The sequence below is a fragment of the Lepisosteus platostomus genome, chromosome 6 (assembly GCF_059453375.1).
Source record: "Lepisosteus platostomus isolate fLepPlt1 chromosome 6, fLepPlt1.hap1, whole genome shotgun sequence".
Classification (NCBI taxonomy): Eukaryota; Metazoa; Chordata; class Actinopteri; order Semionotiformes; family Lepisosteidae; genus Lepisosteus; species Lepisosteus platostomus.
In genome coordinates, this window is record NC_142616.1 from 30043719 (window position 1) to 30070823 (window position 27105).

The 27105-nt window shown below is 41.5% G+C and overlaps 1 protein-coding gene across 25 annotated transcripts in view; it reads left to right on the plus strand.

The window, feature by feature from the left end:
• tacc2 (transforming, acidic coiled-coil containing protein 2) overlaps positions 1 to 27105 on the plus strand; it is a 73022-nt gene that overhangs the window by 14216 nt on the left and 31701 nt on the right. For 19 of the 25 annotated variants that reach the window (XM_088635275.1, XM_088635261.1, XM_088635265.1 and 16 more), the window contains 2 exons: positions 2297 to 8443; positions 16774 to 18792. The exons of 2 other annotated variants lie outside the window; for them this stretch is intronic. In XM_088635275.1, the coding sequence (XP_088491401.1) occupies positions 2297 to 8443; positions 16774 to 18792 (8166 nt within the window). Of the gene's footprint in view, positions 1 to 2296; positions 8444 to 16773; positions 18793 to 23859; positions 24506 to 27105 lie in introns of those variants that run through there. 4 more of the 25 variants (XM_088635276.1, XM_088635283.1, XM_088635286.1 and 1 more) reach the window with 4 other exon arrangements.

The following is a 27105-nucleotide window of genomic DNA, read 5'->3' on the forward strand; positions in this document are numbered from 1 at the left end:
TTTCATTGATTCATTGTGAGCATCTGCAAGAACACGACCTGTTTGTCTTGTCTTTTATGAGGTAGTTTGTCTGCTGTGTGCGTGTGCAGCATGTGACAATGATTAATTCTTACTAATTTTATAACTTAATAATTTCTTACACTTATATAAAGCTTTTCTGGACACTCCACTCAAAGTGCTTTACAAGTAATGGGGACTCCCCTCCACCACCACCAATGTGCAGCCCCACCTGGGTGATGTGATGACAGCCATAGTTCACCAGTACTTTCACTACACATCAGCTATCAGTGGGGAGGAAAACAGAGTGATGAAGCCAATTCATAGATGGGGATTATTAGGAGGTCATGATTGGTAAAGGCCAGTGGGAAATTTGGCCAGGACACCAGGGTTACACCTCTACTCTTTTCAAGAAACACCCTGGCATTTTTAATGACCACAGAGAATCAGGACAGTTTTATGTCTCATCCGTAGGACACGCGTTTTTATATTATAGTGTCCCTGACCCGCCACTATACTGGGGTATAAGGACCCATACAGACTGCAGGGTGAGCGTCCCCTACTGGCCCATCTAACACCTCTTCCAGCACTCTAGGATTTCCAGGTGGTCTCCCATCCAGGTACTGGCCAGGCTCACACTTGCTGAGCTTTAGTGGATTGCCAGTTGTGAGTTGCAGGGTGATATGGCTGTTGGTGATAATTCTCTCTGTCTTTCAAAGCCTTGCATCATCCACATGTAATATAAAACAGAAAAACAATGGTTGTGTTAAAGACATCAGTCTTCGCTCAGTATGTCACCTGCATTTTCTCATCGTACATTAAGTGAACTAGACATTTTTGATTATAAAAACTTTGGAATGCATGGGACTGAAGCTTGGTCAAGGTATGGCAAAACAAAAAAAATAGTCCTTTGATGAGTGCAAAGTCACCAGCCAGTGCCTGGACCCTTCAAGATAGAAGTTGTGATTGAAACAGATTAATATTTCCTGGCAGAAAATGGAATCTGTGTAAATATTGTGTTGTTCTCTATGAAAAGAGTAAAAGAGATCAGAGGGAGTCTGAGAATGGGAGGGCACTCCATAATGCTGCATTCAATCCATGAGCTTCACAGCTTATTTTATAAAAAGCATTCTGTTAGATCTATTTCAATGACCGCCTTCTGATGACAAACAAAGCAATGTTTTGTAAGTCTTTTGTGACTTAAACAATGAAGACCAGGAACTACAGAAGAATATTTAATGCAAAAGGGAATTGTTTTCCTCCTAGTAAAATATTTAGGTTATCAATGAATCATTTTGTACACATAGAATACGATATGGTTTCTTGATGCTTCACCTCTCTAATATATTATCTGATCTCAGGAAAGTGAGGTATTCAGATAAATGATGCAGCATGTTGTAACTTGCATCACACGCCTTGATTTGCCTGTATTATGGGTGGTTTTGTTATTCATGCTCAGCTCATAATGTGTTGAAAGGCTGGCAGTCTGTAGAAAGCTCTAGATTTTATTACCTTCAGATCTTGTTCTTTTTTGAAGGGTGTGCCTTCTATCAAAGTATGCAGACTGGCAAGGTTAATAATATTCACGTATCTCTGAGGGCAAAGTTTGTGCTGTGAGTGTAAACTGTTCCAGAGCATGCAGTGTGCTTTCTAACCCTGGTGTTTAGGTGTCATTTTTGTTTTTGTTAAGTAAAATGCAAGGACCGTTATAAACACATTTTCATTTCTTGTTTAATTCTCTGAGACTTGATTTAATTTGGACTTACATTTTTTTAATACAAAATATTTTAAATAATATACTCCAGTAAAGGATGCAGCTAAACTCCTTTGAAAAAACAGTTATGTTTTTTGTATCTAAAATACAAATATTTTTGGCTCCTCAGAAACTGGTTATAATAATCTCATGAAGGAGAATCTTGTATGTGGTATAAAATAGAGCAAGATCCCTGCAATAGTATTCCAGCAATATTCCAGTAGCGCTTCTCCTCACAAATAATGAAATTAATCATGGGTACAAATTTGCCAAGTGAAGATATACAGTCTCTTTTGCTTCAGTGTATTTGGTTTGTGCTTTTTGTTTTGTAGTGTACTGTATGTGTGTGCTGTTGTCAGCCAGACTGGGTTTTCCTGCTTGAATATGATTAGAAAGGAGGTGGCTTTGTGCAGAGGATGCATGCTGTGCACTGTTTTCTATTTTGTGCTCCTCACAGCATGGATACGCAATGCAGAGTGGCCATTGTTATTATTCAGCAGTCGTGGCACATTCTAATGCATTTAAATTAATTTCCACTGTTGGCAGCCCTATCACAGACAGCGCTAGAAGCCCAGCTCCTGCCTCCACAAACAGCAGTCCTGCACTCTCTCCCTCTGCTCTCCTGGACAGAGAGCTGGCTGAGGCATTTCAGGAATGGGAAGCACAAGTGGGATTGCTCCTCATGCCTGGTCCCCCTAATCCCACGCTCTCGCACGAGATAGACAAATGTATGTCTGTGCCACTGCCTGAAGACTCAGATGAGGAAATCACGATTGTAACAGGCTGTCAAGATGGCGTTTTTCCACATCCTCCAGCAGATGGAAATTTGTATAAAGGTGACCCTGGGAAAGACTTTGTGAAAGCAACTGCCAGGGAAGAGGGAGAGACCAATTTTTCCAGTTTCAAAGAATATTTAACAGGCATCACAGCTGCTAAGGAAGATGGACAGGAGTGCAAAAAAGAAGAAGAAAAGGCTGATAAAAACACGAGGCAGACGGAGTTTAACTCCCAAGACCCTGATTGTGCTGAGGAAGCTTTGCCACTAGCATTGACAAAGTCATTAGGTTTCTATGAACAGCTGAGCAGCAAGGGACAGCCAAACATCTGCTCCTCGCCTCCTGCTTCAGAGAATGGGGATCGTCTTACTGCTCAAGAGAGAGCACCTGACCTGGTCCTGCCCACTCTGCAGCACAGCGAGCAGACAGATGCAACAAGAGGCACAGATGGCTGGAGCAACCCGATATTGGGAGGTGAAACCCTAAACTTGAATCACCCTGAAACAGGGGGTGCAGAAAATGGGAAATATGTGACCATGGCATCTACCAAGGCCCTGGTTGATAAGACTCAGATCATGAATGACCAGGCTTTTATCAGTGAAAACACAGATAGTGGGAATAGCCTTTGTCAAAGAGGATTGGTGGAACCAAATTTATTTGAAGAGGTGTTACCAGCAACTAGCCCTGAAGTTCCGGAAATTAAGAAGGAGGAAGGAGGAATCTCCTGGGTTCTGGAAAATGAGAAAGGCAATTCATCTGAAACTGGAACAGAGCACAGAGAGTGTAAAGGCACACAAGGGAAATCTGAATTCAACACTGAGTTTACAGCTAAATCCTTAAACGCTTTATTGAGTTGTGAAGTAATTGGATCACTTTCAGCTACAGAGGAGCTAACTGTGTTCTCAGCATCCACAACAGAAGCAGATGTGCACCTGAGTTACAGTGTAAAACTACAACAAGCATCTGCTAAAGAAGAAGAAAATAGCGCACAGATAAACACTTCAGGAACTGCTGCTTGCACAGATGCTGCAGAGTACACCTCAGGCATGGAATCAAAAACAGAAGGATTTTTTCCTGGGTTACATTCACAAAATGTAAGTTTTGGCGTTAAAAATCCAAATGCAAATATTATAGAAAAAAGAGAAATGAACAAAACTGGTAGTAAAGAAGACAGAGAAGATGTGAGTTTCTGCAAAGGCCTAGGAGCTGCTGACAGTGTGATATCGGAAATAGAAAGTGCAGAGCGTGTAGATGACCTCACCCGAGAACAGAATGATTCCACACCTACAGGCGATGCAGTCCCATCAGATTATCTTGACACTTTGTCAAGCGACTCTGTTAAAGGAGCTGTGCATCCCCAGAGCTGCACAGACAAAGTACGCCCACAGAATGCTTGTGATGCGACTCCTTTCCGAGCAAATCTTCTTGTGCCAGGTTTTGGAAATGATACTTGCGATGCCGAGGAAAAATTACAGAAAGAGCCATTAAAGCACTTTGAAAAGAACGCAAGCACTGAGCCTGCCCAATTTCTGCCTCCTCCTGCTCCTAGAGCAGCTGCTACGGGATCTCAGACTATCCATCTTGCTGCGGACATGAGCATTAGCGTTAGTGCTCAGACAGGTCTCAATCAAGACAATATTTCCTCAGGACTGGCGTCAACCTCCAAGATAGTGGAAAATCAAAGGGCATCTACAAACTTTTCTGAAGACAGCCACAAACATGGACTTGAGTTTCCTCAGTATCTTGAAACTCGCCAACTCACAGAAGGCCAGAGAGAAAGAGAAGATCTAGGACTGCCACAACAGGAGCACATGCTTCTGACTACCCCTTTTGAAACTGCTGATCCTGAAACACAGAAGTCTTTGGAACCAAGTTCTCAGACAGAATACTCCACAAAAAATCAGGAAAACATGCAGGAATGTGGTGTAAATGACTCTTTCAAAAGGACTGTTGCAACTGATGCAGAAAGCCTTGCGACAAACAGCAAAGACCCCTCTTCTATTCCAGGTAGTGCCTCATTACCACCGCTAACTGTCCATGAATACTTGCACCACCCAGTCTGTGAAAGCAGCTTTAACTATCATGAACTTTATAGTGATAAAAAAGTACTGCTAACAGCAGAGAAATTGGTTAACAGAAAAACTGAACAAAAAGGACTATGCTCAAATGTTAACAAAGAAGAACCGAAGACTGAACCAGAACGGGTGTCATTATCCAGGCCAGGAATGGTCCCAAATCAAGTAAAGCTTTCATCTGAGAAATCGCCAGACGGTAAGATTGAATCCATGTATCCATCTCAGCCTGGTAAAAGGGTAGAAGGGAATGACGTAGATACTCTGCCAGTGGTCACTACAGGAACTAACAAAAACCATTCAGACACAATTGTTGAAATGAGTAATGAGCCCCAGGGAGGTGTAAATACAGCATGCATGGTCAAGCAGAAAGAAATAAATACCGGTGAAAGGAATGTGAATAAGTCACAGAATGGGACACAGCTCTTTTCTTCAGAGGTACAAACGGAATCAAATCTGATCAGGCAGAGTTCAGTGGGATTAGTTGACAGTAATAGGCAGCAAGAAACATGTCCACATGAAATGCTGGGAAACGTCTGTGAGCCAAACTTGGCCAAGGCTGAAACGGAACTCTCTGTGTTATATTTAACTGCTGCCGAGGCTCCCAAATTGTCTGCATATGACACGTGCTTAAGTGAAACCCTAGACAGAATTGAGAGCAGTTTCACAACACAGCTATCTTCAGGAACAGGGAATGACAACAGAACCCAGAGCACTTCGATGCAGAAATCATTGGAAATGCAGGAGGGCACCTCCGGTCTACACACTTCTGCTCCCCTTTTATCACTATTTGCGTCATTAAGCACAGGTGATAAAATGAGCAATTCAACACCAGTCTCTTTTAATGCTGTTGCTGAAAATGATGCCATTTTAAATGATGGTGTGCTTGAAACCCTTCCTTGTCAAAATATTCAATGTAGTCAAGATCAACACCAGCAAGTCCTGGCCTTTTTAAATGATGATGGCAAAAGCACTACAGACGAGACAGAACATTGTGTTGCTGTTAAAGGAGACTCTAGGAGTGACACCATCCCATTGAGTAGCAGTATATGGATTACAGCTAAGACTACTGAAATGCATGCAGAAACCCTGGCCAGAACTCAGAGTAATGAAGAGGATGTATTGCAAAAGGACAGCACTTCTCCAGCTTTGTCAAAATATGAGGCACATCCCAGCTTAGATGATAAGAAGGAATTCCCTGATTTTTCTAAAGGTGTCCCTTCAGAGAATCTGAAAAGTGTCTGTGAACCTGCCTATCCCACAATCAGTCTCAAAATATCAAGCAATGGACAGCTGGAGGCATATAAAACTCACAATTCAGGAGAGAACACTGATTTACAAACCCCTGATGTTGAATCAGAATCAGCTCAACCAGCCACAACTATTAAAAGTGGTGCTTCTGAAACAATCAAAGTCAGTGCTGAAGAAACCCCAGCTGAGAGCAAAACCAGTCATCCCCCAGTCCAAATCATTTCACACCAGCTTCAAAACAACATCAGTTCATCTGCTGAAAATGAAACAGCTTCTTTTTTCAGCGGGCAATCCATTGCCTCCAATGAGTCATCTCCTCTATCAGATAACAATTTGGAATCTAGTGACACCATAATGCTGTATGCAAAACCTATATCATCTAGGAATGATCAATTGTTTGATGTCAGTGGCCTTGAACTGGAGAAGGATCTGTGCTCAGTGGCAAGGAAAAATCAATCTGACCTCCAGCCTCTCACTGAAAACATGGAATTACAAGAGAGGATTCTGGCATTAAAGTATGACACAAAAGAGAATGAATGTGGTCAAAGCCTTTGTGAACATATTGAGTCAGAAGATGTTCATGATGACAACAATCAAGGTGACATTTCCATCTCAGAGGTACTGCTGAATTTACAAGATAGGCAAGGCTGCCTGGAGGTTTCAAAGCAACAAGAGACTTTATTGGAATTCGGATATGTTGCTAAACAAACAGACTCAGAATCAAATGAATGTAGCAGAGAGTTGCAATCCTGTAAAATCCAAATTGCACAGCAGAATGTTAATGTACAATTCACTGTTCTTGAATCTGTTCAGGCAAGTCAAGTAGGAAAGGAAATGCTTTCTTTAAGCTTTGCTAATGACACTAAAGAGAGTGTTCACATTGGTTCCCCTGCTGCCAAAGAAGCTATTTCAGGAGGATACAGTAGTGTGTCAGAGGACATAAAACTCAGTTCAGACTTCAATGTTTCAGCTCTGCTGACATATCCTACAGAAGAGGAGCTGAAAGCTGGAAGCTTTGGCCACAAACTTGAAGAGAAAAGTTGTGAGTTCCAACTTAAAACTGCAGATCCTGTCATATTAAACCAAGACCAAGAGTGTGAGAAAATACCATTGTCAGTTTTCAGTGATGAAAAGCAGCAGGGTTTAGGGTATACTCATGAAATATCTGTGATAGACAATACACAATACACTCTAGACAATACTGGAGACATACAGAAAACTGGTTCTCTTGAAGACCCAAGTGGCCTTTTTAAAAACAGTAACAGCTCACAATACAGTTCAAATGACTTAGTGCAAACACAAAGAAGGAATGGGAGCATCTGTGTTGATGCACAGGAAATTGTCAAAGAGGAAACAGATGTGGAGATCAGATCTACAGCAATGCTTAATGCCAGTGAGTCTGTTCAGCTTTCTTCTGAATTTCCTGACACACTTTCTCCAGTGCAAGTGGATTTGGAATGTCTTGTGGTTCCGCAGTGTCTGCTGGAAAGTACCTCCACAATTCAGGGAAGTAAGGAAAGCTTGAATGAAGGTGGGGGAAGGATGCCGCCTCCAGAGGCTCTCGTTATTCCAGGAACATCAGCAGAAACTCAAGACTCTAGTCATTCTATGAACAGTTTCCCACATATATGTCAAGCTACACCTTTCCTTGTAGAGACAGTTGATAATACTGAACAACACAGCTTTCCATATCATGAAGCCGCCAGCTTGATCCAATCTACTCCTGAAAATAGTGAGTTTCCATGTCTGGAGGCTCAGGATAGCAGTCAATCAGAGGTGAAAGATGACTCTCATTGGCCACCTGAAAGCAAACTGACAGGGGCTGCATCTGAAACTAGCTTGTTCAAAGACAAACTGTCCAGTGAGGAAGATGCACAACTTAAAACAGTGAGCACTAAGGACACCGAGAAGCAGAAAGCCTGCACAGCGATTAGTATGACCCCATTCCCTGAAGTTAATGCACAAGACCTTATCATCTCACAGGACACAATGGATCAAGTGTTTCAACTGCCGGAGAGAGTCTCGCATAGTATCTCAATTCCTGAAAAACAGCAGGATGTTACCAGTGAAAAAGATGGCCTGGAACACGGTTCAGAGAGTCATATTATTAGCAAGCAAGAGAAGCAGCTCACAGATTCTGCAGGAGACAGTGAAGCTGTCCCTTTAAGTTCTGATGTATCAAACAACTCTGACTTGCCAAGGCTCATAGAGACCCTGGTCCAAGATGAAACCCAATTGTCTCTGGGCCTTCCTGCTGGTGAGAAGAACCTCTCTGCTGCCAGTAAATTATCACCTCTTGGGCTCCAGGGAGATGGAGTTGAAGAGGCAGCACACACAGAATCCTGCCACTCTGATAAACACCTGGAGAGGGAACAAAACTGTATGGAGCACGTCTCTGGCTCCCAGGAGAATGTTACAACTCTGACCCCGTCTGTTGCACCTCCACATGAACTCTCTGAGAGCCCACTCATGTCAAACAGAAATAGTGACCAGACTCTGACATGTAAAGAATCTACGCCAGATGTCCCGCAGGAGTGTGGACACTCTGCATTTCTGTCTGGGCTGCAGGACAGGATGGATGATGCAGCACTCAGGTACACCTTCATTGTGTTCTCATCATCCCATAAACTGTGTGATATAAAGAAAGGGTAGTTATGAAAGAGAAAAAGACTAAGGCATTCACTAAGTATTTTTATTCCATAATGTATTTAGCAGCATTTTTAGAATTTATATTAAACATTGTCCTGCAGGAAGAGTTAAATGTATGAAATTCACTGAAAACATTTTTGTTTGACTGTAAATATTTGTTTTACAATTAGCTACACAAGTGAACCCATGCGATATCATGAAAGGAAAAAGGTGGTATTGGATAGCTGAAAAAACAAGGGATTCTCCTGGTGGAGTCCTCTTCACCCATTATAGTAATGCCTGGTAATGGTGCTTTGAACGTCCCAGCCGATCACTTTATTGATTAAAGAAATTCAGTTTAATACATATGCAAAAACTTGCAGTCCATTTTTCACTGGCTTCCGTTATTCCTTAGGGGTTAATTAATATTTATTGCCACTATTACACAAAAAGTCTAAAATATTTACTATGTCTCTGCACGATAAAATAAACTTGTGCTCTTTAGGCAAGAATAGACTAATTCATATTGAACCATGTGTGACGTGGGATGTGGGATGAATAGGGACTGACAAAAGGCAAGAAAATGTTCCCCCCTTGGGCTGTTGCTGCTTTCCACATAGACACACATTTTGTTGTGTTGGGAAAAGTCACTGTAGTATTTTAACGGTGTGTTAAAGGTGCTGTATCCAATTGATTAACTTTTTTTTGTTTTAGTCATTTAATTGTTATAGCTGAGAATCAGGTTTTATTAATGTATGCCATTTTAGAAATCTGGATTCAAAACTAGTTACTTGTAAAGGCCACTTCTCCAGTACCACCGTGCTTAGTGTTCTCCATATTCTTGGATAGCTCATCCTCCTGCAGCCAAGCTGGCTAAATTGTGTGGCTGTCTGAAACAGCAGATACAGAAACAGGCAGGCTCCATAAAATATTCACAGCATTTATACAGCCATGCTAAACTCACCACTCACTTTTTCCCTAAAATTTTAATAACACAATGAAGTACAGGAATGTTACATACCCAGTGGATTTTGGGAGCCTGGAACAAGCTGCCCAGGCATGTTTTTGAGGTTGGTACTGCTGCCTGTTGGCACAGACAACAGGTCTTCACTGTAGTGAGGAACATGTAAACACTTGGCAAGGTTAACTGTAGGCACTTCCCACGGCAAGTGAAATAAAGTCTATAAGTGAGATAAGATCCCAAACGTGTGTCTAGAAACAAAATGCAAATATTAAATTGAAGGAACTTCTTAGATCAAGAAAGGCTTCAGTTATCTAATGAAGGTGGAACGGAATGAAAACCAGCAGGTATGTGGTAAGCAGGACCAAGATTGAAAACCACTGTTGTATACCTACTGTATTACAGTTCCAGATCAAAAACATAAAAACTATTTAGTTAAAAATATTATTTGTACGCCCATGCTTCCTCAAGGACATGAGAAAGATTTTCTTTAAAAACTTCTAAAAATGTTGTTTGATTTACACTTTAAAGAAAAACAAATATTAACATCTATTTGACTGAGTTTTTACATCAGTGCTGTGTAGTTTTAGTTTCCCTGTGGGAAACACATGTAGGTGTTGAATACAAGGGCGCCTTGTCAAAAAATACAGTATATATTTTTGACACTGAATCGACAGGAAGCTGAATAATTCCTGTAAAACTGTGAAACATGACACACTTATCAGGCAAAGCACTAGGACTGTTAATGAATGAGAAAATGATAAAACTAATTGCAAATTTTGAGTTATAGGTGGTAAAATGCATATTGCTGCTTGCATCTTTTTACAGATTTCCAAGGAGACTGCTGATGTTAATTAAATTGGATCTAAATTATATATAAAATGTATCTAAACTAGTTAGGAATGTGGAAATTGTGTATTGCCACTGACAAATAAATAATTACAAGTAAATACAGGTCCAGGCTTTGGAGATCCAGAAAGAATGTGGATTTAGTTTCACATTGAAATAGTTTCAATTTTTGTCACTTTAATAGCACAGAAACTAACACCACATTGAAATTTCAGGGATTGCAGATATTGTCATTGCTCATACTTGTGGTAGTTCCTTTAAAATATCCTTTCTTGGGTCCTGAAGTTTATTGAAGTTTATTTTGAGTTTTGTCCAGCTGAGGTTTGTTTTCTTACAGGATTAAATTAACATACTGTACATTGGCACATGTACAGAGCAATAAAATCTAACTAGATAAAATGGCATGAAACTGGATTTTAATTCATGAGGGTGGCTATGGAATTCAGCCTCATATTACCTAGATATCAGATATCAATCAGATAGCAGATATCAATCTTAGTTTTCCAAGGGCTATTAAATTGCATAGTTTTATGTGCATAGTTTGTTTCATGATGGCCAATGAATATTTCCCTTAATTTCTTAGGTTGAGTGTCTTATTCTCATGTAACTTATGAATGCTTTAAATGCAGTGATTTTAAAGTAATAATTGGTTTTGGTTCAATTAAAACCCTGAACTGAGGCAGGAAAGGTTATTGTAAAGTGGTGTTTGTTGGTTCACCATTAGAGGGTGCTCTTGCCTTAAGACCAGTGATCCCCCTCTCCCGCAATGGCTTAGCATTGTGATAGAAGAGTGAGATTCAGTAAGAAGGTTATACAGCAGTTTAGGTGAGACATTACCTCAAGCCTCTTTTCCTGGTTTCCCAGAATGTACAGTATTATGGCTGTGCTTTGGTGTTTGACTTTTCCTTTGTGGAGATTGTTATTTAGGGAAGCACGTTTAAGAATACCTTAGACAGGTCACGTGGATGTATTTCAATCAATATTTTGCATATCGGAATGTCAATTTTTAGAAGTGTAGTGGAAGTCCCTGAAATTGTTTTGGCCGTGGAGGCACATGCCCCGGGCTGTTCTTAGCTGATGCCGAGACCTTTCACAAGTATTTACAGTTTTGAAAATCACATGTCTTCTCTGAAAGCTTCCTTGTAAAACGCAGTGTTTAGCTCTCTGTCTGTCAGTGTCTGTCTTTAATTAGTCTCTAAAGGAACAGCTCTATAACAATGCAAAGTCCTGAGGTTGTTGCTCTTAGTGGGCCCGTGTGCTTGAGTATCATTGTGCCCATAAGCATGTTGTGTGTCTGTTCTCTCTCTGCCTCCCTCTCTTCCTCTCCTTGTTTTCTCTGTCAGCCCCTCTCCCTTCTTGTTTCTATCTTGCCATGTGTCCGGTCCCTTTACTATCCCTCCCCTCTCCCTTGCACTTTCTCTCTCAGTTTCCACTCGCACTCTCTCGCCCACTCTCTCTCACTCCTGCTCCCTCTGCCTGCGGAGGCCTCAGGAGCCAGAGCAGATGCCTTTGGAGCACTTGCTGCCTGTCAGTCACCGGCGCTGCCCTATCCCTCTGGAGGAGCTGTGGGGAGGGGCTGGGAGAGAGATCCGGCCCTGCAGTCTGCCTGCTCCGAGTCTGTTTCTCCCGGGCCTGCTTGCCCCCCTCCAAGGGGCCTGTCCCTCTGCCAGACCCTCACCCTCGGCTGCCTTCGCACGGGACACTGCTTAGGCTGACGTTCATTCTTCACGAGGGTCAATTTTTCCCAAGGATTTTCAATGAGCAGTCATTCCAGGGCCAGGAAAAGCAAGACAAAGAGTTTCAAAAGTTGTTGCACTGTGCGTGCCTTCTGCATCACTGACATTCAAAGAGGATTTAAAGTGATTTGCTTTCATCATGGTGAAATCAGCCTTTAGTAACTGATGGCATAAAATACTGACTCACAGGGGTAAGTGTGAAAATCAGCTGTTCGTGGTGCTGAATGTGGTTTAAAGATTTTTTTAAAGTTTTCGGGCTTTTCCTAAAAATCTTTGTATGCTGTCAGTGACTCAGGGTACGACCTGTTTTTTCCTGTTTTGTGTTTTTTGAATTTTCTCATAAGTTACAAATATTAGTTATGTGCAGTCAGGCTGTCGCACTTAAAGCAGGACAAGGCAAACTGGAATTAATGTGAGAAGAGCAGAAGAACAAGGGAGGTCTTTCACTGAGGAATTTGCTGGCATTCTGTCCTTCCTGCCTGCTGTTCCCAGCAGTGTTCTGGCTGTGACAATGGGGAAGTGCACACGTTGTAAACAGTGAGGAACTAAGGAAAGACGGTACTTTGTGTTGAGGTGCTCTTTGGTGGATGTTCAGAGGCTGTGTGTATGAGATGGGAGTCTGACAGTTGCTGTGCTCGTCCACGTGCAGGGGTTAGACAAGGGAATCTCGGTACAGCTGGAGGGAGCTTGGACTGCTCCATCACCTCAAGAGCACTCTGGCACTCTGGCTGCCAAAGTAGCCTGGCACAGCTGGCATTGTGAATGGAAGTGAGTAGGGAAACTCGCTTTGAGGCAGGATATTATGTTTGAGAGCAAACCCACATCTTCTCTTAAATGCACTTCAGCAGTTTTGCTCAGAAAAGTTTCCATTGCTGCGTTGATATAAAAGACTACTGTTAATATATGAAAAAAAGAATATACATGACCTAAAAGAAATATCATCCTAGAACATGTGACCTAAGGGGTTACTTTTAGTTAAACTGGAAATGTTTTTGCTCTATCAGAAAGCTTTAGTTTTCCTTGTCCAAATAACTTTTCAAAATTGTGGTAGCATTTGGAACTGTGGATATGGTAGTTAGCACTGCTGCCGTACAGCTCTTGGGACCTGATATCCAGACTGGGATACCTGTAGTATGGAGTTTGCATGGTCCTTCATTGTCTTGTAGATTTTTTCCTCTCACCATGTTAATTGGTGTTTCTAAGTTATGCCTGTGTGCCCTGTGATGTACTGATGCCTCCTTCATAGTGAAGTTAATTCCACCTTTCACCTTGTGTCTACCAGGTTAGGTTCCAGCTTTCTGAGAACGTCCGTAGCATGAATTGGCCATGGATGATGTATGGATTAAACAATGCCTGAGCCCAAAAAAATTAATGCAGAAAGAAGAAAGATTGGTGTCACGATAAAATGTTTGAGCTAATCTCTCCTGTATATTTACATTAGTGGAATTAATGCTTCAAATTCTAAAGTGCATCAGATTCAGGAAATTACAAAAAAACAAAATATGATGTTTGCTCTGTGGAACTACACACTGTACAATATATATTTTGTTTAAATGTCCATTCTTCTAGGTGTTGTTTTGCTTTAATTTACACCTCTCCCCACTTGAACCACACATACAGAACTCTGAACAGTCCATGATAATCCCTCTGTTGTTATATAATTATGTTGCAGTTACAAAAAAACTTTATAACAGTTATCACCCTTCCATATATTGAGGAAGCTAAAAGTACATCTCCAGCAGCAGTATAGAAAGTGAGTGCATCTTTAGTGTTGCTAAAAACAGCATTTTCCTGTTCTGGGTGATCTTCCTTTCTTACACAGTGTTTAAAAATAATACGGACACAGACCAAGCTGTTTGTCAGAGATTAGATGTATTTATTCCTGTTAGGGGAATTGTATTTATAATGCACTATTACTGTATCTACACAGCACTCTTCCTCTCCTTCTACAAGGCTCAGTTACAGCACAAGTACAGTTTGGTCAGTAAGGACAGAATTCAGTTTGCTGAAAACAAATATCAATAATGATAATAATATACAGCATACAAGCGTAGAAACTCCCACACAAGTATACGGGAGATGCCAAGGAATGTGGAAAAATGTCTTTGAATAGCATGCTGGCTCAAACTTGAAGGTTACGTCATTTGTCTCTCTCCCCTCCTCCCATTTGTCCAAATTGCAGCTGTTGTTTCGATTCTGGCTCCCCTGTGCTCATCTATCCTGAAGGTTTAACCCACTGAAACCCAGATGCACACAGGCGTCTGGCCCATGTCAACATGTAGTGCAACAAGATAACCAATGTCATAATGCTATTTTCAGTATGTGTACAGGGTTTGAGAACCGTCTGCAGGACAATTTGTTTCATATAATGGGTTATATTGCTGTTCTGTGTGTGGAGGATATTTTCTCTGAAATTCTTGCACTGCAGAGGTGGAATTAAATATATAAATATACTGCTACTGTTTTAACTCTGTAAGTATATCAGCCTGTAGCAGTATGTAGTAATTGGGTGATTACCTTATATAGTAACTTCCTGTGATTCCTGATTGATGTAAAGAATTTGCACTCAAGAAATCATTATAGCCTTGCAAACAGTGAGACAAATTTCATCGGATCTCTTTATACTCACCAAATGATTTTTATAATCAAGACATTTTTTTTCTTTTGATTAGGAGCCACCGGCTCAACAACATTCCATTGTGACTTGTCTTTTTGTTTTGCTGGTTTTCAGAATGTGTTAAAAAGTGTATTTTTAGAACACGAGATGAAACAATAATCCTAATGCAGCTGCCTGACAGATTAGAGGTGCAGTGTCTGAGCTAAGCCCTTAATGTGCCTTGGGCTGATTTTGTCAGACTGTTGCCATAGCTGCAGACCAAAAGTACAGTGTGGCCTGTCGAATTGTAGAGAGTCTTTTCCTGTGACTGAACTGGACACATTGCTTTCAGTAGAGGACAACTGGAGCGACGTTTCCCATTGTGGGTATAGCTAAGTAGAAGCTTTGCTTAAATTTATTTTAGGGTAGATTTCCTCAAAGAGCAGCAGCTGATTGGCCTACTGACACTTCATAATTCACTTATGAGGAATTTCTCCTTCCCCACTTTGGGCAGGCCTCAGCTTTCTACTGATATTGCCCAAGGCCAAACCCAGCCCTGCTTTACTGCTTAGGAGAATTACCTTATGAAACAACAACAATAAAAATGAAATGGAAAAAAAAACCCATCAGGTGAAGCATTAGGACATACAATCTTTAAACCATGTGTCACTCATAAAAAATTAACCTGCTTTTCAACATAGCTTTTACTTTAATCACAATGAATAATGAGGAAACTGTATTTAAAAGTGTTAACAGATACATTCTGTTTCCAGAGCAAATAATGAATGCTGTAAATCAACCTGATAATTATCTTTGAAAAAGTGTTTTTGGATGCCAGGTTCTCCTCAAGTCCTGTTTTTTGCATCTTCTTATCACGGTTGTTATTTTAGTATTCGGTGTGATTGATTGCAGGGGCTTGCTGATTTCCGTTTGACCAGTACACCCACAGTGTAGGTATAATGGTACAGTAGATTGGCTTCAGTGTTTGCTAATACTTTTTCTCCTGCTCATTTACACTATTTAATCATCATCATCAGTGGCTTCAGCCACTGAAATATAAAAAATACAAATTTGGTCCATCCATTTGGCAGTTTAATACTAAGTTAATCTAGAACTTTGAAGTATCTCAATTTGGGCCTCAACCACCTGACTAGGACGCCTGTTGCACATATTCACAACCATTTGTGTAAAGAAATGTTTCCTATAACCCTACATAACCCCTTAGAATTTATATACTTGGGATAGATCTCCTTTCAATCTCACTTGATCTTGACAGCTCCTTTAACCTATCCGTTTATGGCAATGTACTGTATACCCTGAGAACAGAAATCATTCTTGTTGCTCTTCTTGGAACTCTTAAAGGCTATGATGTCCTTTTAGTGTTGTGGTGACCAAAAACTGTTCAAAAGGTTCTAAATGAGGTCTTACGAATGTTTTTTTAACCAGAGCACAACATCCCTTGATTTAAACTGTGTGTATGCTTCTTGTGTGTATTTCTCACACTATCTTCATAAGGACAGAGAAGAATTTATAGCAACTGATCTTTTTCACAGGTATTTTACTTCACCTTAGAATAACCTCTCCAATGTACTGTAGACTGGATGTAAGATGTATTTTGCTACCACCTGTATTAATCACTTTGTACTTAGTAATGTTAAATTTTATTTTCCATGTGTCTGAATCTATACAGTAATTCTCTTGCTGTGTCTTCTGTGTTTACCACACCCACTTGCAACTTTGTATCACTTGCAAATTTAAATAGTTTGCTTATGGTATCAGAAACTGATTTTTTTATATATAATCTTAGGAAGAGATCTATATCTTCCTCTTAAATCACTGCCTACATCTGTCAATTAGAAATGCACTTTAAGATGTCATAGTGTTTCCTGATTGTGGACCAGTTCTTAACCGTTATGCATACATTACCTAGGGTTCCTGCAACTTTAAATTTAAGAATCAATTTTTTACGAGAGACCATATCTGGAAAACTAAATATGTTACACGATTTAATATTGTCATTTTTCTGATTCAGTTTTATCTTCCTGTAGTTAAAGTATTGGTTTATCATAAGGAGACCTTGTGAGCAAAACAGACATTTCATAGATCGTCTACAGAGCAGCTATGAGAATATTAATGTTATGTCATCATCAACAGGTGTGCCCTTAACAAAGAGGCATCCACGTCTCCTGAGAAAGAGACTTCCCTGCTGGTACCTAGCCCTCCAGAAGAACTCACCCTGCTCCCTCCCCGACCTGCGCAGAACTGCACGGAGACCCCCTCCCCCCTTCTGCCCCAGACAGATGACAGTAAACAACATCCTGCATCTTCTCTGCCTGCACAGAAGGATTACTCTGAACCCTTAACTCCTGAGCATTTTACAGAACAGTCTTTCTGTCTTCCTGGATTGACACTAGAACCCAGCCCAGAACTGCCTGTTGTCTCCCCATTTCTGACACCAGAATCCACCTCAGAACTCTATTCTGTCCCCCCAGTTCTAGCACAAGAACCCCTTCCAGAACTGCAATCTGTATCGCAAGTTCAGACATCAGAACCCAGTACAGAACTAAGCTCTGTATCACAAGTTCTGACACCAGAACCTAGTCCAGAACTACACTCAGTCCCCCCAGTTCAGACACCAGAACCCAGTTCAGAACCATGCTATGTCCCCAGAGTTCTGACACCAGAACCTAGTCCAGAATTGTGCCCTGTCCCCCCAGTTCAGACACCAGAACCTAGTCCAGAACCGTGCCCTGTCCCCCCAGTTCTGACACCAGAACTTAGCCCAGCACTCTGCTCTGTCCCCCCAGTTCTGACACCAGAACCTAGGCCAGCACCGTGCTCTGTCCCCACAGTTCTGACACCAGAACCTAGTCCAGATCTACACTCTGTCCTCCACGTTCTGACACCAGAACGTAGTACAGAACTGTGCTCTGTCCCCACAGTTTTGACACCAGAACCTAGTCCAGAACTGTGTTCTGTCCCCCCAGTTCTGACACCAGAACCTAGTACAGAACTGTGCTCTGTCCCCCCAGTTCTGACACCAGAACCTACTACAGAACTGTGCTCTGTCCCCACAGTTTTGACACCAGAACCTAGTCCAGAACTGTGCTCTGTCCCCCCAGTTCTGACACCAGAACCTAGTACAGAACTGTGCTCTGTCCCCACAGTTTTGACACCAGAACCTAGTCCAGAACTGTGCTCTGTCCCCCCAGTTCTGACACCAGAACGTAGTACAGAACTGTGCTCTGTCCCCACAGTTTTGACACCAGAACCTAGTCCAGAACTGTGCTCTGTCCCCCCAGTTCTGACACCAGAACCTAGTCCGGAACTGTGCTCTGTCCCCCCAGTTCTGACACCAGAACCTAGTCCAGATCTACACTCTGTCCCCCCAGTTCAGACACCAGAACCCAGTCCAGAACTGTGCTCTGTCCCCCCAGTTCTGACACCAGAACCTAGTCCAGATCTACACTCTGTCCCCCCAGTTCTGACACCAGAACCTAGTCCAGAACTGTGCTCTGTCCCCACAGTTTTGACACCAGAACCTAGTACAGAACTGTGTTCTGTCCCCACAGTTCTGACACCAGAACCTAGTCCAGATCTACACTCTGTCCCCCCAGTTCAGACACCAGAACCCAGTCCAGAACTGTGCTCTGTCCCCCCAGTTCTGACACCAGAACCTAGTACAGAACTGTGCTCTGTCCCCACAGTTTTGACACCAGAACCTAGTCCAGAACTGTGTTCTGTCCCCTCAGTTCTGACACCAGAACCTAGTACAGAACTGTGCTCTGTCCCCACAGTTTTGACACCAGAACCTAGTCCAGAACTGTGTTCTGTCCCCACAGTTCTGACACCAGAACCTAGTCCAGAACTAAACTCTGTCCCCACAGTTCTGACACCAGAACCTAGTCCAGAACTGTGTTCTGTCCCCACAGTTTTTACACCAGAACCTAGTACAGAACTGTGCTCTGTCCCCTTAGTTCTGACACCAGAACCTAGTCCAGAACTGTGCTCTGTCCCCACAGTTTTGACACCAGAACCTAGTCCAGAACTACACTCTGTCCCTACAGTTCTGACACCAGAACCCAGCCAAGAGCTGCCCCTCTACCTCCTTCCTTTCACTGTTGAGAGCTCTGCAGACCCTTCTTCTGTCTCCCTGCAGGACACTTGTGTCAGGTAACTCTCTTTTCCTTTATATATTTAGTCCCTTACATTCCTCTATGATCATATCATAGGCTTTCGTTTCTCAAATATTTTTTACTGTGTGTGTTTTTGCTGAATTGAATATTACAGATCCAGATTTCAACATCTAAAAGGTTGATTTAAGAAGGTTTGAGTTGTTTGAAGTCCCAATGGCACTGATGTCAGAAACATTGTTTTAGTGCACGGTTTTCACCTCTTTTAGTTTTGAGCAAGGTCTTCATAAACAAGAATGTAACTCATTATGATGTTCCTATGTTCTAAAGGTGTTTTAAGGCCTTCATAATTCTTTTCTTCATATAAAAATAAATAATTTGATACCAGGTATTGATATTTATGCTGAATATTAAAACATTAAACTTTTATTTTATCATTAACATTGGCATTTAAAATTAACTTTGATGTATAATTAGCAGTGAGATTGCACTGTATTGAGTGCTCATCCTTAAATCAAGGCACTTGTGTGTTGGTAGTGCTAATCCTTGAGCAGACAGCAGGGGGAGTGAATGTTCTCCAGTGCTCAGTAGCTACTCCCCAGTGTAGAGATTGGAAGGAAGGAAAATAGATCTAATACTAAGGGCATTTATTTTGAACTAAAAAAGAAAGATGTGGCTTTTCATACAGTATATGGAGAGTGAATATGCTGTGCTGAAGGATGGGTTTTAATAAAGTCTGAAATATTAACAAGAAGCTGAGATAGTTATTGGCTTTTGGTACCTATTGTATATAATGATTATATACACAGGGTCTAAGCTCTATACTTGACCTGCATTACCTTGCTGTATGGTTCCTGGGTTTTGGGTTTGTTGCTTAAATTGTAATGCAGAGAGTAACTTCAAGGAGACATTACATCAACACACTAATACATCTTTGTTACTCATTTCAGGACACAATTGACAGCCAAACAGTTTTAGCACTGTTAACAGAAATACATTGCTATACAATAATATTTGAAATGTAGAATATTATCTTACAAACAATCCAGAGTTAAAATATATGGATGTTATGAGCAGGAACTATCCACTAGGATAAACTAGCACACCCGAAGAAGGCTCCACAGCCGAAAAGTTGTGTTCCTTTCTGCTCTTTTCAGCATGGAATAAACCTTTAAGTTGTTCCTGAACTATCCACTTGTAACCTCCAATATATAGGAACTTTGACTTTTTTACTATAGCTTAGTTTGGGGGAGAAATAAAACAAGCTTGCCATTTAGCAATCTTAAACTCATATTGGTCAGAAACTTCAAACATCTGATCATAAGAACTGAATCTGACCACTGTAGTGACTAATCCATCATATTTACTATCCATCAATCCATCTATTTACTAATAAGATAAAATTGACATATGTCAGAAGTCAGGTGAACTTTGGGGTTTACATAATTTGTTCCTCTCTATGCAGCTATAAAGGTAAAAGGCTACAGAATATAAATGTAACAGGATTAATTTAATCTTGAAACAAAATGGCTAAAATGTCACTTGAAGATCACTGTAGAAATTAATTTCTTCTTAAGGAATGAACACCACTGAGTGAAAACAGTAGAGTATGCAAAATGATTAAGGTTTGAACAGCTGTGTATACATTTTGAACTAGATCCCATGTGCACATTGACTAAATCTAGTGTGGTTCTTTGTTCATTTCTTGTATTTAACGGTGAAATATCAGTGAAACAGAGAGTTAAAGTGGTAAAACAATTTTAAATAATCACACAATCACACCTTTGTAAGGAATTAATTCCTGATTCAATCTTATTTTCGATCTGCTACTGCCAGTGAGAACTGGAAGCCTGCAGGGAGATTAAGTGAGTGTGACAAATCTGCAGTGATGTCCTCCTAGTGCCACTGCCACTTCTACAGGGATGACAAATGGGGATCTGTATTCAGCAGTCCTCCAGGGATACAGCATCTCATCAGCCCTTGTCTCTTATTTTAACATGCTGAATATTAAAACATTAACCCATTAATATACTGCCAATTTAACCACAGATGCTTTGTTACTGACTTGTCCTTTACCACAGGTTGGGTTGGGAAGTGTTCATGGCAGAGCACATTGGTTGATTCTAAAAAACACTACCTCGGTCTTCTTCACTGATCAATATGGAAATTTGTTGGCCATCCCTAGGGTATGGCTGAGTGTACAGAGAAAATCGTTCTAATAAGGAAAGAAAAGATTACTCTGGTACCTTTGCCGAAAGTCTAGTTCTAACGTTTGAAGGTATTTGCACCAGATAATGGGCACAACCTGTAAAAATGACAATGAGATGTCTGAGTACTAAGGTTATAAAACTATTTCACAGGAAGAATGTATGACCACTCTTCTGGCTTTTCAGTGGGACAATCACACCAAGCTTCAGTGGAAATTGCACATTTGGCTTTGTAACCTTACTGTTACTCCCATGTTACATTGAGTGCCAATTATTTTTTGAATAACATTGCACAGTCACTGCTTGTGAAGAAAAGTCTTACAAAATGCTTGATGGCGTTAAATTCCAATGTAGTGTCTTTCCTAAATCACATCAACACTCGCCTTGAGAATTAATGACCATTTAATGATGAGGTGCTCCTCTTTATCTGTGCTTCTCCAGCACATCTCATTATAAGCCCTCTCACCATCAGTACTGATAAACTGGGTTGCAGGGCTGCAGGGCTAAGTCCATCTCCCAGCCCTGTCATAATTTCCAAGGAATTATTAGATTATCTGGTGGCAGCTGTTAATGGAAAATTGCTTTGCGATTTTTATACCTATGTTTTCTGTGCCTTTGGGGCATGACTTAAACAGTGTCATTATCACAGAATCAGAGAAGACGGGGATCAGCAGTGAAAGAGACGGACCTTCCCCTTTATATTCTTGTGATACACAAATGAAAATAAAATATAAATCTGACGAATCCCACACAAAGATTTTTTTTCGTACAGTATCAACACAGAGCTGGTGTTCTTGTAATGAGTTGAAAGCGTTGTCGCCCTGTTCTGCTGATACAGTTGGTGCGAGCTATCATTTCATAACAGATGGTAGGGCAGAACATGCCATGTCTGTGTGCAGACTGCTGCCCTTACTCAAAGTGCAAAGTGCAGTGCTTGGCGACTGGAGTTCGCAGGGGGCTGACAGCACAATGTCAGTGATGCAGCCGGCTCTCGGAGCTGCCAAGGCGGGGTGAAATGACCCTGCAAAGGGGGGCTCTTGAAGGCTCCCCTGACTCTACTGACCTTGAAACCTCTGTGTATTTGCCACATCTTCACCCAGCTAACCACTGGGAATGGGTTAAGAGCTAAAATGGCGTGTAATGGCATATTAATTCTGAACTGTACTTAAAAACATCAGAATTATTGGACCAGATAGTATAATGATTTCACCCAAATTCGACAGGGCTTACTGCATTATTTTGCCATATACGTCTATTAAACATTATTGTCAGATTGTATGCTCAGCCTGTACATTTAGAGAGACAAAGCAGATAAAATAGCGACATTATAGTGCGGTAGGCTGATCTACAGCAAAATAAAACAAAATACCCTCATTAAAAAAACACTTGTTCATCCCGCCTGCTGTTATCTCTGTCGCAGCCGCTGAGCCAACTTTATTCAGGAAGCACAGGCAGGCACATGTGAAATCTGCAGACATCACAGCATGGGAAAAAACAGGTCGTCTTATCTTGTCCTTTTCCGTCACTTCAATGGTGCTGTAAAAGTCATTGCTGTAAGTGAAATGAGATCGCTTCTGTGAGGCTGCTGTTTTCTTCATTATTTTGACGTTAAGGTGGACATTTGTAAAATTCAGGCAGCAGTTTCTGAGCACTAAGTCAGACATCGAGTGGCTCATTACACCTTAGCCTATGGCCAAGGCTCTCTCAGGCTGTGCCTGGTTCCACCCCACAAAGGACCTCACACTTGCACAAGCCTGCATCTCTTAGCCTATCTGTGTGTCCGTCCAGGTGATGAAACAGTTCTGAGGCAGTTCAGCCTACAGCCACACAGAGCAAAAGTTCTCTACTACTTCCTAAAGCTTGTCTTTGGGCTTGTGGCCAAGGGCCAGTCTGGACTGTGCTAGGCCCCAATGGGGACAACCATGCGTATGTCTCCCCAGGCCAGAACTAGAGCAGGCCTTGGTTTCTATGACAACCGAGAATCGGCTTTCTTTTTTTTTGGTATGTGTGGGGGGGTTTAAGAACCGTTGTGCTACCCGTTGATTTCATAATGAAACACTTGCTCAGCTAAAACACAGGAGCACACATCCCCATATATTTTACAAACAGCCTGTTCTTTACATTGTAAAACACATAAATGTAAATGAAATAGCCCTTATAATATGTCTCTGAACAACTGCCAGTGGTGTGAGACTGAATGGTTTAATTAAGAGGCTCGGGGGTCCATCATGGATCCTGTAGAGGGGTGTTGCAGCATACACTGTAGCTCTTTGTCTTTCTTTCCAAACTATGTACAATAGATTTATAATCCTTCCTGTGCAGCATCTAATAACTCCAACCATTTGATTTAGACTATGAATGCTCTGTTATTATTGGCATCATATTTCTATTCTATGTTGTCAAGGAGCTGACTCGTTTAGCCCTTAAAATATGTAAGAGTTGTTCGATGTGAGTGACAGCAAATTAGGTTTTCGACAAAAAATTGGTGCCCTGAGGCTAAACGGGACCACGCAATTAATTAAATAAGATTGTTCATACAATAGGGTTTCACAGAAACTATGGTTTTTAGAAAACATTGAACTAAACATGTAATAATAAACTGTTCAATCATAAAAAGCATTTTACTCTTATTTATTCAAATAATCTCATATTTTGGCATAAGGTTGAAATCAGTGAAATGATGGTGATGTTATTGATGAGCGGGGTTGTTATTTGACCTTTGAGCTCTTTGAGAACGGTGAGCTCTCTGTGTGAGAATGTATGGTGTCTGCTACAGGGCTTTGTTTACCTTTCCTCTTCTGGCATTGCTTGTTTTCGGAGCTGGAAGGTTCCATTAGTGGGAGGGGATCCCCTCATGCTAGCAATGGTGCTTTTTTAGCCCATTTTTTATAGAAATGGAAATTTTAAGCATGCATACAGACCGTGTCGCTCAAGAGGGCCTTGGAGCAGACAGGCAGCCCTGCAGGGGGTCAGCTATTGTCTCCCCACCTTTCAGACGGGAGAATGCAGCAGCCCGGGCCAACCTCCACACATGGTCTTCAGGGAGATGTGAGGCAGAGCACTGAATGGGGAGGTGCTTTGTGCATCATCCACTTGCCTCTCTCATTTCTGCATCCCTCAGCCACAATCCTGCTCCCGGTAGCAGCTTCGACGAGAGGCCTTGCCTGCTTGCCTGCCTGTGCCGTTCGCTGGAGCCACAGACAGTGTGCTTGCAGACACAGCTCGTGCCTGCCATGTAGACAGAGGAGAAGGAGATGCTTTTGGCAGCAGTTCAGAGAAGGGAGAGGGGCTGCATTCACTGCTGCCACCCCTGCTGCTATTGCTGCCGCTGCCGCTGCTACTGATGCAAGCAGCTGTTTCCATCTGCAGTGCAGTAAGACAGTGCCTGGATTGCAAGCTCTCGCAGTGCTTCTCCGCGCATCGAGCCGAGAGGAGGGGGAGGTCGGCCCTGGCAGGGACTGGAGGGCAGTAGATGAGGATGGGAGGGACGCAGTCTCTGGAGCAAGGACAGGCCAACAGCCTGACTCAAGAGCCCGCAGAAACCATGTGAGTCTGAACCTACATTTCCTGTAGGACAAGGCCCGTTGTGCACTTAGACATTTCGTTGCTGTACGTGTGCAGGGCTGCAGACTGTGCGCGGCTGGAGGCAGGCTGCTCCAGACTCTCTGGGCTGCCGTGGAAGAGCCAGATCAAGGAACGCAGGCTTTTATTTCTCAAGAATGAGTATTCAGCTCTCAGCACAGTTTCATTCCTGCACTGTGTTGTAATGTGAGCACTTGACTCTGGACTTGAATAATGTAGATGAGGCTTTTGTAAGGGGTTTTGTTAACAGATCTCTCTGCAGTGCTGATCGCAAGGTAGCAGCAGCAGGAGCACAGGTTGCGATATAGCATGGGCTCTGGTGGTTAATGGTGTTTCGGGGAGTCTGGTGATTGGCAGGCTGTTTTCTGGGTTGCTGAGGAGAAGACAGGGCGAGAGTTGCTCAGGCAGAGGCTGTGGACTGGAGTGGGGCCCTGATCAGGTTTTCCTGTGACACATTTATGAGATCATTGCAGAACCAGATAGCAGCACTATTATTTTACGTTGTGTGATATGGCGTAAAGATGTCCGTGACCTCTGGTTGTTATTTACCACCATGTCTGCATTTCCCATGAAGGCTCTTGTTGGGGTTTGTTTTAATTTGGACAGATATTAATTTTGCGAGTCTAGTCACATGCTTGGTGTCATGATATCACATTGTTTACATTGTTCAACCCTGTTACTTAATATGAAATGTATTACCTCTTAACAACAAAGCTGCAATGATAAAGCACGCAGTGCATTCTTATATTTAAATATTCAGAAAGACAAATATACATGATTCTCTCCCCAGTCCTGAAGGAACTAGCAGAATTCAATACAATTTCCATTAGTATTAGGAAAAGTCCTGCAAGAGCAATATCCTGCCCAGCCTAATTCAATCGCAGAACACTGCTCCAGTTTAACAACCGTACAGCTAAATAATTATATTCAAAACGAATCCTCTTTATCAATTACCCTCCCGCTTTCTCAGAAGCATTGTTAAGTATCAAATTCATCCTGTAATGGAATATTTATATATTTATATATAATTTGTTTAACATTACTTTGTTAAGATTTTTCTGTATTGGTACTGTATTCCCAGTTGTTTTTTGTAATGTAGCTCTATTATTAACACATTGCATCCTAATTACTTTCTGTCTGTCAGACAAACACAAAGTGGAGTTCTGAGGAGAGAAAACATGGACTGGTAACACTGTCTAGGGGTACTTCTGCTCTCTGAAGTCACACCTCGGAGACCGTGTACATAGATGTGCACTGTTACTAGTCATCACTCTGTGAAGAGGGAAGTTGAAATGCATGAAAAATATAAGAAATGACAGTTTACAGTCACCAATCCCTGGATGTCTTTGTTATATTCTCTTCTGTGTATTAGTCTGCTATCGTTTTTTTGTTAAAAATAATCTGGTGATGTCTGACACTTTTTTGTTGTTCTTAGTGCAGTAAATGAAGCAATATTTATTTGGTTATTTATTATATACAGCATTAACTGTTGGGTAGGGTTACTATAGATCCTGTGCAGAGACAGCTGTGTATCATTCATTATAAATTTGGAGTTCCAGATGTTCATCTTTCCCTGATGCTGTAGTTCCTCACTAAGTGAACAGTGCTCTACTTCTCCTTTTGTGTGGGCTCTGTGATTTCATTGATGTCATTCTGTAAAGACCACAGAATAAATTACAAGGATATGTTTTGCATAACTTCTAAATCTTTCTTATGATACACAGGTGTGTGTTATATGTACTCTGATGTGCCATGTAGAAATATGTTCTACAGACAGCAAATAATTTCTATACAAGTAATTGAGACATAAAAATATGTTTTATAAAATACATTTACATTTCTGAAATTTTGTGCCTTTGTGCAACACTTCTGTGTACAGTAACTAGGCTCATTTGTCACTCATTAGGGTTTAAGTGGCTGTTAGGGCTGTTCTTTTATTCTCAATAGCTGTGCAGAGTCCCAGAGGCTATGCGGGATATCCAGCTGTGCAGCCCCTGCCTGCTCACTGCCGCTGAATAAAGAGCAGGCACTCAGGGAATGACAGGAAATCGTTGTGATCACAAATCTGTGGCAAATGATCTGAAAACTGTATTCACAGGGCAGTTTCCTTTGATAAAGCAATAGTGTGTTACACATTTGCTGGATCAAACATAATTCTCTAAAAAGAAATCAATAGCCCCTCTTTTTTGTTCCTGCTCCATTGTATTTGTATGGCACATCAGATCTCTATTGCCCAGTGTGTCCCAGTACGGAAGTATTATAGGTTTTGAAACTTCTGCGCTAATAAAGAAAGGACTGGGCAGCTTAGGTTGTTTGAACATGATGCTGGTATCACCAGGGGCAGGATATCAATCATATTTGATATGAGGACTGGGCACCCCTCATTACCTGGTTATGAGAAGAATGGTGCCTTTTTCTCTTATGACCTGAGATGAATGAAAAACTGTACACACATGCACACTCTTATAAGGATCCTTAGTTTAGCTAAGTCTACCTTGACAGACCCATTTCCAACTTTTAATATGATGTTCAGGATTCTGATATCTATATCTACTCTTATACTG